This window comes from Oenanthe melanoleuca, chromosome 26 (genome assembly GCF_029582105.1).
Source record: "Oenanthe melanoleuca isolate GR-GAL-2019-014 chromosome 26, OMel1.0, whole genome shotgun sequence".
NCBI classification, from domain to species: domain Eukaryota; kingdom Metazoa; phylum Chordata; class Aves; order Passeriformes; family Muscicapidae; genus Oenanthe; species Oenanthe melanoleuca.
In genome coordinates this window covers 5,772,229-5,785,248 of record NC_079359.1, presented here as the reverse complement: position 1 = coordinate 5,785,248, position 13,020 = coordinate 5,772,229, and the positions used below count along the sequence as shown (strand labels likewise).

General features: G+C 42.0%; 1 protein-coding gene across 14 annotated transcripts in view; it reads left to right on the top strand.

Annotated features, from left to right (window-relative positions):
- The window catches only part of CEPT1 (choline/ethanolamine phosphotransferase 1), a 30,508-nt gene that overhangs the window by 12,366 nt on the left and 5,122 nt on the right, over positions 1-13,020 (top strand). For 8 of the 14 annotated variants that reach the window (XM_056511573.1, XM_056511566.1, XM_056511568.1 and 5 more), the window contains exons 5-6: positions 2,251-2,335; positions 12,889-13,020. In XM_056511573.1, the coding sequence (XP_056367548.1) occupies positions 2,251-2,335; positions 12,889-13,020 (217 nt within the window). Of the gene's footprint in view, positions 1-2,250; positions 2,336-8,429; positions 8,515-12,888 lie in introns of all 14 variants that reach the window. The other 6 variants (XM_056511575.1, XM_056511577.1, XM_056511576.1 and 3 more) reach the window with 1 other exon arrangement.

The following is a 13,020-nucleotide window of genomic DNA, read 5'->3' as shown; positions in this document are numbered from 1 at the left end:
TGGCTGTTGCCTGACCTGTGCAACTTGTATGTGCCTCTGTGAACAGAAGGAAGAACTTACATATTGGATGTGTGTAAGAACAAGGAAAGGGGTGTATGGCCTGCTTTTAGCATTATTTTTTCACTCAACATGAGTTTCCTGGTGCTGAAAATAATTCTAATTCATGTTCTCATTTTTTTCTGTACAGTTTGCTTTATTCATGCTGTTGTAGTTCATTGCATCCAAGTGAAACTGCTGGGTTGGAATGAGTTAGGATAAAACTCTAATAACTTTATAACTAAGCATTTGCATTTCTAGCATGTGACTCTCAGCCTTTCTTTCTCTGGTGTTCTGATGTTGACACTCTTTTCTTGCTGCTCTTGTTTCCTTAAGAAAACAGTCCATTGTCTCCTACTCAAATTCCCAGTTCACTGCCCAGCCTTAGTAATCCCACTTGCAGACAAGACAGATGGAAGAATCATCATTTTTCAGAGCACAGCATTAACTCATAGATAACCCTGTGAGTTTCCCAGCCCCATAACTTCAGTTTTCTGTTGAGGCAGGAGTGTTTCTCTTGTCTGCTGTGATTTGTGACTTTTTCACAGTTTTGTGTTGGGAGAGGAAGGGAAGGATGGTGCATAAACCTCCCCCATAGTTCCACACAGCCTTGAAAAGCTGTACTAGATCAGCTGTGTTGCTAGTGATTGACTTGATTTCAGGGCCATCTCCAGTGTAAGTGACTGTTTCCTGTTGTCCTTGGATCATTTTCTCAGGGAAATGTCTCCATTTGAATTCAGTTTGGGTTCCCTGTTAGCACAAGGAAGGGGCTGGCTGCAGCTGTCTCTGAACCCTGAGCCAGTGATGGCTTTTCAATTGTCTAATGACTTGTTTAGTCAAACAGGACCTTTTAAGAATTGCCCATGCAATACACTCAATAAATTAGCACTGACAAGGGAATATTCTGGATGCAGCACTAATCCCCTGTGTGTTAATTGGCTCCAGACTTAGGAGCCTGACAGGGTTCCCAGCAGAGCAGGCACTGGGGTTCTCAGTGCCAGCATCTCCATGGAGTGAAGCACATGCCAAGGTCAATACCCCTTCTTAAACTTCCCAGATGATGTTTAAAAAATGGATCTATGTCTGAATTACAAATACCACCTAAAATAACATGGGGAAAAAAGGAATAGAAACTGCAGCTGTTGTGAAGCACAGAAGTAGCTGTGGGGTTTGGGCATGGGGCTTTCTCTTCCTGTATTCCCTAGAATACCAACTATTACCCTCCCAGCTATTTATTTTTATGTGCTGTGATAATTAAACCAGGCTGAGCTTCAGGCCTGTGTCAGGTCTGCATATCATCACTGCACCTGAGCCCTGCAGTGGGGCCACAGTGACTTTTCTGGGCTGCCCATTTTTAATCCCTTGGCATGGAGAGTGTCTGCTCCAGCACACTCTGATAAGCACAGCAGTAAACAGGAGCTGTGTTCTGGCTGACCCTGCTGCTGAGTTACTGTCTTTTTAAACTAGATGGTTTGATTTTTAAAAATTTGATCCCATTTAAAAATCTTTTAGTTATGGTAAAATGCAGGTTTATGTGACTGTATTAGGAGAAAGGGTGGTTTCTCTGGCTGTGTTGGCTCCAGCATATTTTTTCATCTCTTTCTGTCAGGGGTGAGAAATAAATATATACAGAATGGAGTGTGATTGCCCCTGAGCAGGGGTCCAGAACTCGCTTCTTGGAGCATTACTTGCCTAAGAGCTGCATGAGGTGGGAGGTGAAGCTTCTTCCTTTCCCTCAGAGGTGTCAAACTGAAATACAATCTGCATTTCTGTTCCACTGAAACATGCAGGAGTATCTTCAGCTAAGGAATTCATGTATTCAGAGTCATTTGCAGACACGAACGTGAGGTCAGGAGATGAGAGTCCTGAATTATGCTTGGTTATGGATTTTATTCAGTGTGACTCAGAGCAAGGAATTTCATTTATTCCCTCATGCACACACCAAATGATTGTTTTTCCTCATGTGTTGGAGTGATAGGGTAAAACTGAACTGCAGAAGTTCTGAATGAAGATTTAAATGTGTCAGATACTGTGTGGGTTGGAATGGTTTTGTTAATTCATTGACTCCTGAGTTTTGTTGTTGTTAATCCCTTCCCTGACCTTTGAATCATCCCAACCTAAACTTTGTCCTTTAGCCTGACTGAAGATGTTGTAATGGCTCCCCGTGAGAGGAGTGCTGAGGAGAATGTTCTGAACTGTTTCTCTCCCCTGTAGATTTGATGTGACAGAGTCCATGCTCTGCACAGTGGCCATCCAGCTCCTGACGGGGACGCTGGGGCCGTCCCTCTGGAACTGCACGGTAACGCTTGGCTGGCCTGGGCTGAGCAGGGAGCACCTCTGCCATGCACTGCTCCTCCTGGCCCTGCACCACTGCTCCCATGTGGAACACAATGAGGAAAAGTACTGCAACGAGCAGGAAAAATTGGATTTAACTGGAAACAAATTTTTTCGAAATTATCACATTTTATATGAATTCGGAGCTTGATTTAAACTTTTCTTTTTATCACAGTTTTGGCTTCACCTAAAAGCCAAGCAGGGCTGTGGAAGCAGCTCTAAGTGCAGGTGTAGAATAATGTTGTTGGAACTAATTTTTTAAAAGTTTATTTTGTTGCTGCCATTTCAATACCTTTCCACCAAAAAAAAAAAAAATTCTTGGCTCTTTCAGGAAACTGTCTTGTGTAATAACTTTAAAAGTCTGGTTAAAAATGTCTGGTTTAAGCTGTGCAGTTTGATCCCTGTGCTTGTAGCTTCATGAGGAAGTAACTTCCTTTCCAGCTTGTCTTTATTTTCAAAATATTTTTCCTTTTATCTGTGCTAAATAAATCCTTCTCCCCTCTAGGTTGCTACCCTTAGAAACAGTTTTCTCTTCCTTATTTCATCTTTTTTTTTTCCTAATACATTGCATGTGGGTAAGTTTCTCTCCTAATAATATGTTATAATTAAAAGCAAATGAATTGGATTCCTTGAAATATCTCATAGATTATAATTATTATTAATAAATTTTTATCCTGGACTTTTCCTTGAAATATTTGAAGATATAAGAACAGCTTTTTGATCTCTTTCTTAGAACTGCCTCAGATGTTAAACAGTAGTGAGGTTATTTTTTTGGTGGTTGGTTTACAAAGCCTTTGTTAAACCTGTGTCAATGCTAATTATTTTCTAATAGTTCTTTAGTTAGCTCAGCAGAGTCTCTGCTTTCAGAAGGTTGTTTAGGAAGATGAATTACTGGCTCTGCTTTAGATGCAGTCCCATCAGCAATCTGGTAAATCCTGACATGTCTCCAGCTGACCCTGGGAGCTGGGTGGCTCTGAAGGGAGTTAGGTGACATCAGTGTCTTAATTTTTAAAATACTTTGTTCATAGTCTATGGAAGGCTGGAAATAGTGTCAGAAAATGGTAATTTAGCAAGCAGTAATCCACAGTAAGGAAGAGCTTAAATCAGGATTTTAGCCTGTGATGCCAACAGCTCAACTGACCAAGGAGTTGCTTAGGGTAGAAAAAAATTACCCAATCACATAGTTCTGGAACACTCAATCTGAAATCATTCCCTGATGGAAATAACTCAGATTGGGTGATGAGAAGAACTTGTTTGAAGTGGAGTAGGACAATTTGCTGTGGGATGGGAGAGAGAAGAAGGGCAGGTGCAGAGGACCTGGAGCTGCTGGACATGTCCCTGTGCCATTCCAGGAGATACTGGTGATACTGGTTTTACAGCCAGCTGGGCAGGGGGCTGAGGGGATGAGCCAGGCAGGGCGTTTTCACAGAATCCCAGGATGATTTGGTTTAGAGGGACCTTAAAGCTCATCCCATTCCAACCCCTGGGTGAGGTTCTTCTCTTATTTGGGCAGACTGTACAAGTTAGAAGACTGGCAAATAATCTGCATTTCAGTTTGTCACAGCAGGGAAAGGAGAATCAGTGGAGGAGAGCACTGCAGTGTGTGCAGGAGCATCCATGGATGGCAGTGTCACCACAGGAACTGAGCTGCCCCTGGGAGCTCTGCAGGAATTCTCCTGTCTTGTGAAATTAGGCAGAGAGGGAGTGAGGGCTGAAATGTGCCTTTAAAAACTCACAACTTTTATGCTTCCCTGACTTCATTTGAATTAAATCCTTGGGTGTTCTGGTTTTCAGCCCATGGTTTACCCCCAGTGCAGTGCTGACATTTCCTCACCCTGTCCCTGCCTTCTACATCTTTGCTGGTTGTTATTCTTCCCTAACATCACTTTGCTGCAGAATCAGTACTTCTCTGATTATTGTGAGTGTTCTCCCAGCCTTGTCTTTGGATGTTCTGTCTGGGCATTTTGGTGTGTTAAATACTGAGTCTGGCTTTTTCCTCTGTTGTCAGCATCAGCTCTTTGTTCTTGTTCTTCACCTGGATGTTCCTGCTGATCTCAAACCTCAATTCAGGGTCTTCTGTTTATTTTACAGAAGATGAAAAAGCCCCTGGTTTATTTGAAGAAGAGATTTTTAGAACTTGTCCACTGAACTTGTACAATAACTTTCCGTCCATCTATTGTAGTGTGGGACTGGCTTGGGAAAAGGGTTTGTTTCATTTTCTTCATTTCTGGGGGCTTAATGATCCTCCACACAATGTGCACAGTGTCAGTGTCTGGGCAGTGCTGACACAACTCAGTTGTCAGGAAACATCAGGCAGCAAAGCTGTCAGGCTGGGGGAAGTGTGGGCTCCAGTGATGCCTGAAAATAACCCACTAAATAAAAATATCCCAGTATTCAGAGGCTTTAAGAACCTCTTGCAGAATTCACGCTGCTTGCTCTTCCCATTTGTTTTTTCTTCAGATTTCCACTGTAGTATTTAAATGAGTAAATAAATACAAACACAAGTTGAAAATAGAATCTTTGAACTGGCTCATTCCCTTCTTGCTTTGAAATGGTTTTGCTTTCTTACAGCTCTGTGTGGGGTACCTGCTTGTATGTAATTGTGATTATAGTAATTAAATGAGGCAGTCTGCAGGAAGAAAGGCCTTTCCCCATTTTCTGCTTTTTTTCCCCTTATGTTTTTTTACAATAATTTTGATAAATGATCTATTACTCCAAAATTGTGTTTTCTCTAATGTTTATCATGGGAGAGTCACTTGAATATGCAGTGGAACTTGATGTAGAATAAAATATGGTACTAATGACATCATATCTAAACAGGAAGATTTTCAGCCTACTTTGTGAATTAATTCCCCATCCACTAAAGCAAGTTGCATGAATTTTCCCTCAAAAAGGAAGGGACTGGTCAGTCTCCATCCAAATGGAGCAAGTGCTTTCCTGCAGCCCTGCTTTTGCCATCCCATTTATTAGGTACTTCCCAGCTCTGCCAAGAGTTTAAAAACACTGTGGTGACTGAGACAATTTATGGATTTTTTTTGATTGCCAGCTCATTTTACCTGGAGCCATTGAAAAAGTTGAAGTTAATGATTTAGGTGTAAGAATGTCCTCTGGATCCCCTGAGGCATTTGTGCTTTCCAGGCAGTGCTGAGTTCTCCCTTGACAAAACCATTGTTGCTTTGGTTTATAATGGCATTCTTTCACTTTTTTTAATTTTTATTTTTTTCATTTTAGGGGCTGTTTAGGACTTTTATGAAGGCTGGTAGCGATCCACCTGTCTGTCATTCCCATTTATTCCTCCCCCAGTCTGGAGCTGCTGAGTCCCACTGGCTCAGTTGGGTTGTGTGGCTCCCAGGGGCTGAGCAGATCTTCCCTTCCCCTCCTCAGGGCTCCCAGGATAACAAAAAAACCACCAGGGGAGCTGATGGGCTGGGAACTGGCACAAGAATTTCTTCTTTGGCGAATTGTTTTAGCCAAGCCAGTCTCCTGGCCCCACTGATGGCCGGTGGTGCTGGCATGGGAGAGAAAGTGGGGCTGAGCAGATGTTTTGGGGGAAGAAGTGGTCAGACTTGAAGGAACTTGGGATGATTGCTCCATGTAGCTGCATCCTGGTTCATGCTGTGGTTGCCTTGAATTCAAGTTAAACCCAGAGGGGAGCAGTGTGTGTCTCTTTCACCACCTTGGGCTTCCAGTTGTTTCTTCCCTCTGTGGTCCAGCTTTGAGGAGCTGCCTGTGGATTTCTGTCTAGAGGCCACTTAACATCCTGGGAAAAAAATTCACTAAATAATTCAGACATCAGGCATGTGCTTTACTGATGCCAAGCCTATCATTTTAAGTCATCTTACAGTGCTTTTAATGAGCATGGGGTGTTCCCAGCTCTTTTCCCTCCTTGGGATTAAGATTTCATGCTTTCTTTAAGTGACAGTTTCGTGTTTAGTTTCTCCTCAGTAGGTCTTAATGCTTTTGTCTTCTGTTTTAAGGAGCCATTTGGTATTAAAAATCTAGAATATTAAGGTGGAACTGAATTTAAGACTCATATTTGTTCTGTAATAGGAAATTGTTACTGCCAGTCAGGGAGGAGTTTTTAACAAATACTCTTGACTGCCTGATGCTGTTTCTGTTTGAGTTGGAAGGGCAGAGCCCTGGGCAAGGGGGTAAAGGTTGTGCCAAGGCTGTGTAAAGATAAAACTGTCTCCCTAAAGTCAATCCAGGCTCTGCTCCCATGTATTTGTTGGGCTCTCAGCCTTGTGCAGTGGTTTGTCTGGCAGAATAACTTGGGTTTCCATCCACAACATTGCTTTTTTCTGCATAAGATTGCTGCTGCCAAAAGAAATCTGGTTTCCTATCCAAGGAAAGCTGTAATTGGAGTTACCTCCCTGAGTTATTAGTCACTGTTTCTGTGAACTTTCTCAGTTTCTTTCTGTTCTTTAGGTGATTGGCAGAAGTAGTGAAATGGGCTCAAAGACATTCCTGTGCTCCTGGAATGGAGCTGCTCCAGCCCTTCCTTGGCTGGGCACACTGAGAACACATTTCCATCCTGACTCCAAGGGCTGTGAGCAAGCAGTTTGCATTAAATCAGTTGGTTTGTGTATCTCTGCTGAGCATTTTAATTTTTTTCTTGCAAGGTACCTCAGTGACTCTATTTGTTTGTATCAGGACTGAAAACAGATCTTCTAGAACATTCTTTCCTCAGTGGAAGTCAGCTTTTCCCCCAGCCAGTTGTGATTGCCTTGCAGGATTGTTGTTGAGCAAATTGGATGTTGGAGGCTCCAAAAAACACTGTGGTGTCCCATCTCCAGTTTTGTGTAGTGAAAAGCAAATTGACAAGGCTGAGAATCATGGAATGGGTTGGGTTGGGAAGGACCTTCAAACTCATCTCATTCCAGCCTCTGCCATGGGATTTAGGTGCAGCCTTGGAATTTCCCTTGTATGGCTCTGCTGCTGCCCAGACTGGAGATCCTGAAGTGAGAGCTTCCACTCCCAAACAGAAACACTGAGCTGACATTAACATCAGTTCCATGAGCTTGTAGCTCATTCAAGGCAGAGAGAGGCAAGCCCACCCCACAGTGCTCCTTCCCTGTGCAGGTGATATCTGCAGGGTTTAGTCACAGCAAAGCCTGTGTGTGCAGGAAGTGATTTTGAGGCTTTTAAGTAGAACCTCCTAATTGGAAATAAGGATAAGCCAGAAATGTTTCAAACTGACTTAAAGGATTGTATTTGATACAGCACTTCAGGACAAGATACTATTATATGGCTATAATAGATATATTATGTATAACATTTTTATATATATAATATATATCTGTGCATATATATAGATGTATAAGATGTGTATGCCTATTTATAACATATAGAGTGTATGTACACCCCACATGTATTTCACACCAGCAAGTTCATCCTCTTCATTTTACTTGTATTTTTATACACTCCTATTTCTGGCATTCATTTGTCCACCTGTGTTTCCCTCTTTCTATCTCCAAGACTTTTACATGCTCCTTAAAACAAAGCCTTAAAGCCCTGTTTTCTCCCATTCTGTCTTGTAGCACATCCTGGTTCTGCTGGAACCAGGAGTGGTTTCTCTTTTTGCTTCCACTGTAGCATTTCCATCAACCCTTTAGGGATTTGTGTTTCTTCTTGAAGCTTGGTGCTGTTGAGAATGTTCATATTAAGATAGGGCAGGGAATATCATAGGGGTTAGAAATACATTTTTAGAATTTTAACATCTGTACTAATTTTTTTTTGGTGGACAAGGTAAAAACTGAATATTTATTAGTGCAGCTGCCATGGGGCAGTGAAGAGTTCCAATGTTTCAGTTGATAAAATGGATTTCTGCTATTGCACTGTGAAGTAAAACAAAATTATAGCACAACATTGCTCTAAATTTAAACACTGAAACTAAATACATTTTTGCCTTCTGAATGATTTGTGAGTTTTGCTCCTTTCCAGCCTTTTGGGGTGTTTGTGCTGTGCATGACAGAGTTGCGCCGCTGAGCTTGCAAATAACTGACTTGAAATTGCTTTGAATAATTCTGCTTTTTTTTTGGCTTTTTGTACATAATCAGAATTGATGTGACTGAAGTACAAATCTTCATAATAATCATGCATTTACTGGCAGTGATTGGAGGACCACCTTTTTGGCAATCTCTGGTAATTTTGCTCATATTTTTATCTTATCCTTTGATATAATCCCATGGTTACTGAAGGACTCCTGCACATCTTGAGACAGTTTCACTTCTGCAGGAAGGTTTCACTTGTCCTTATAAATGGAAACAGATGTTTGAATTCAGATCTCACAGAATTAATGTGGATCCTGGCTGTAAGACAAGTTAAACAAGGTTATTTTATACCCTGTGCATGCAGGTAAAAACTGTGAAACATTGCAGGAACTTAAAACTTTGGTGAAATCCTGGCCAAAACCTGAATGAATTCCATGCAACAGACAGTGGAGGAATATTAAACTGGGATGAAGATTTGGGGGAACTCCTGGGAAGCAGTTGGGAACCATCAGTAGATAATTTGGCCTGAATGTGGCTGATGGCTCTTGATTTGTCTAAGGGGGAAACCCCCAGGTTTTTCCTTTTCAACTCAGATGAGTAAATGAGCTGCTGGCACAGCCTGGGTGCAGATACTTTATTTATCTATATCTATATATATTTATATCTATTTATATCTATATCTATGTATATATCTATATATAATATAGATATGTTGATACAGGCTCACCAGGTCATGTCAGCTAACAGTTTAATGATAATAATAATAATAATAATATTACAATAGTAAGTATTACTGAAGCCACATTGAGCTATCAAAATGGCATTGTCCACAGAAAAGCAGGTATGTGCATATATAAATTAAAAATATATAAATTTATATGGAAATAAAATTCAAAGCATTGATTTTCTGGAAGGTTTTCCTTCCTGGTTATTGATCTTCTCTCTGTATTTGTTAAATGCAATTCTTAAGGAGAAAGAAATCTTGATTTCAGTAGAACCAAGAGATGGTCAAAAGTCCCTGAAAAGCTCCACCCCAAATGGATGAATTCTAAACTGCTCTATGTAATGGGAGCAATGAACCCAGAGTATGTGGAGAGGATCCCAAATGAGAATGGCCCTAATTGTGACCATTGGTTTTGCTGCTTGTGCTTTCAGGCTTAAAACTCCAAAGCCCTTAATTAATTCTATACATGCAAAGTAAATACCATCTAAAGGAAGGAGGGTAGATAGGACTGATCAGAAAATAAAAATGAGGCCATACATCACCTTACTGGTGCCAGGTTTTCCAGCAATATTAGTGTGGCCAGAATCTCCATGCAGCTATAATTTAATATTCTGTGTTACCAAGAAAATTTCTCAATTCCCCTTCTCAGTTTCCTTAAAAAAAGGGGGGGAGGGTGGGAAATGCTGCTACAGAAACCTCTGGCACAATTCAGTGATGTTTTTGTGAGCTTAGAAATGGGTCTCTTGTTATTAAATAGCTAAAATAACTCTAAAATAGCCTTTTAAACAACTCTTTTCAGCAAAATCTTGAGATCTGCCAGAAGTTCTGGGTTGCAGCAGCATTTGCCTAAGCTCCCAAAAATACTAAACTATTTTGGTTGATTTAATGGAACGTTTCTCCAGAGAACAGCCTTAATCAGGTCTCCCATGACAATCCTGTTTAATTCAATGAGTGAGATTTTGTGTTCATTTAGAGATAAATGTTATTTACTGCTTGCAGAGCAAGATAAATCACACAACCTCTTCTCACCCAGCCCTCTCTAATCCTTTAATACTTGATGTGACTGCAAAATTGGTGGTTTGGTATTTTTTATTTGCTTCTGTTTGGGGGAAATATAGAGTAAATGTGGTTGTGTACTCAAACATTCCACTTTTCATGGGAAAAGCAAAATGCTCTGAACAGGTGAAATGCAGAGTTGTGGGTTTTGGCAATTGTTGCTTTCATTGCCTTTCCTTTATTCCATGAAACTGTGTGTGCCTGCCGTGGCTCCCTCCCTTCTGCAGTGTAAATTCCCTTCAAAGCTGTTCCATGCTGCTCTCCTGGAGCTGGGTAATTCCTGTGGGATGCTGAGTGTGGCTCCAGCTTGGACCATCTGGGACATGCAAGTAAAGCAAGGAAGCTTGGGGTGACTCATTTCATAGGTGGTGTATTTGATTTTCCTGCTTGGAGCACAGAAAGTGCTGCACGTGCTGGAGTTTTCTTTCACAGGGTCTGGAGTAGGAAGAAGCACAGACACTCTGGGAATGTGAAGCTGGAGTTCAGGAAGCTGCTCCTGGCAGATGTGACAGCTCCAGCTCCAGCTGGGACCAGCCCTGTGGGAAGGGCTCCAGGGTCCCAGCTGGCCGTGCTGTTTGTGGGGTTGGTGACAGGAGCAGCTCCTGCAGGAGGTGGCTCCCTGTGGTCTCCTGCATGCTCCTCCCTGCTGCTTCCATCAGCCTTTTTATTTATTTATTTATTTATTTATTTTTAATCCCAATTCATTCTTCATAAAACTGATGGAATGTACTCTGGAATCCTGGGAGTAATTTTCTGGCAAAATATCCCAGACATGCTTTAATGCCATCTCTGGCAACGACTTCTGACTGTCCATTGCCTGCTGCCACTTGGTTACTGCCAGGCCTGGGCTGCTCCCCAACAAAATCTGGAATGGTTTGGTTTGCAATGGATCTTAAAGCTCATTCAGTCCCACCCCCTGCCATGGGCAGAATAATTGCAGGGCCTGCAGTGATCCATGGAACACCAGACAGGGCAGCCTGGCCAGTCTTCAGTGTCTGAGTTAAATTCAGGGGCTGCAGTGCCACTTTGTAGGAACATTTCCCTCCCTCCCTCTACTCAGAGGGAAAAACTGAAAGTAATCTGATATTTGCTTGGTTTTGCTGCTTCCCACTTTTGGCTTTGTTGTTCCCATTTTGTACATGGAGAAACTCAGCAGGTGCTGACTTTTTAATCCACTCCTGGCTTTCCTCTGCTAAATTTCTGTATGTGGCTGGTTTTTACTAATTTTTTCTTCAGGCATGTTTTACACTGATGAAGCTGCTGTGGAGGCCAAAAGGAGGGTGTTAAGAACTCAAAACTTGCCAAACTGGATGTTACAGCAGTGTGGCCTTGTCTCCCTGAGCATCCTTCTCCAGTGTTCTAGTGGGGAGTTTTCCCCAGCCAACTCCCTTTGTCTCGGGGAATTGTCAACCTGAATGTCTTTTGACTCCTGTGATGGGAGTTTGCTAGTTTCCTTTTGCTTGTAAAAGTCAATCCACCTCCTTCTTTCAATACCAAAGTATCAGTTCTGAGGCAGAGGCCAGCACAGGTACCTGCTTTTAGAAGAGCTCCTGACGTTAATGAATGATTACAAGTAGTGCTCCAGTCTGGCAGTTAAAGCCTTCTCTTTATTTGTCTTTATTCCTCCTCTACAATCTTCTAGGAAATGCCTTTTTTTGCCTCAGCAGGGCAGCCTTAGCAAGGGAGGAATATATTAGAGTATCATGAAACTGGGTGGGGTTTGGGAGTGGGCTGAACAAGGCATGAAGGGTTAAAGCACCTCTGCCTCTTAATCATGCCCTGGAAAGATCAAGAGATTGAGTTGTTGAATGGAATAGAAAACTTGGGATCTTCAAGAATCACCTTCAAGCTCTGGGAGTGTTTGGACAATGCCCTCAGGCACAGGGTGGGATTGTTGGGTGTCTGTAGGAACAGGGGTTGGACTGGATGCTTCTGATGGGTCCCTTCCAACTCATAACACTCCATGATTTACCTGCTGAAGGCTACTCTGAGAGTGTAATTAAAGGAAAATAGAAGCAACTTGTCCTCCTTGGGCTTTTGTTCCTGACTGGACTCACTGGGGAGCCAAGGTTTATTCAGTTTAGTGCCATGACTTCAGTTCCTGTGTAAAGAGCTTTGAGTAGTTGAATACAGTTGGCAAGTTTTGGGTGTTATCTCTAAACACTTGCTTCCATAATATATTTCCTGTGGTTTACTTTGGGCTGTTCTTCATTTCTAGTTTTTCCTGTTCTGCTTGAAACATGACTGTTAAAAAACGAAGGAAACTTTCAAAACTGCCTGTGCTGTTCTCCCCTTCTTTAGCAACCTCATCCTTCCTCTGCTGGGCCACTGGCTCTGATCTGACTGGTCTGGTCTCTTTGCTTGCCTTGCCTTGCACAGAAGATCACATCCAGTGCTTGAGAGGGTTTATCTGACCATCCCAAGTGGTCCTTGTTCTGCTGCAGCTTCAGGAAAGGTGATGATTCTCTTCCCTGGGACGATTTAGAGCAAGTTCTTGGATTCTGTCCATTTCTCTGCTTTTGGTATCTCTTCTCTGGTAACTGAACATAAGTCTGGCTTTCTGGGAAGTTTCATGGAAGGATTTTTGGAAAATACATTTTTCTCTGTAGAAATGTCCATCTCTGCATAGCAGAGAGAGAGAAGAGCAAATGTTGTGTTGGAAAGTGGAGTGTTTGAGTGCACCTGAAATATTAACCCAAATTTGAGTTTATGCATATTTTAACCTCTTGTTTCTCTTCCATTAAGATTCCAGTACTGAATATTCAGGTGAAAATATTCCCAGCTCTTTGTACTGTGGCAGGAACCATATTCTCCTGTACAAACTACTTTGGTGTGATCTTCACGGGTGGAGTTGGCAAAAATGGATCCACTATAGCA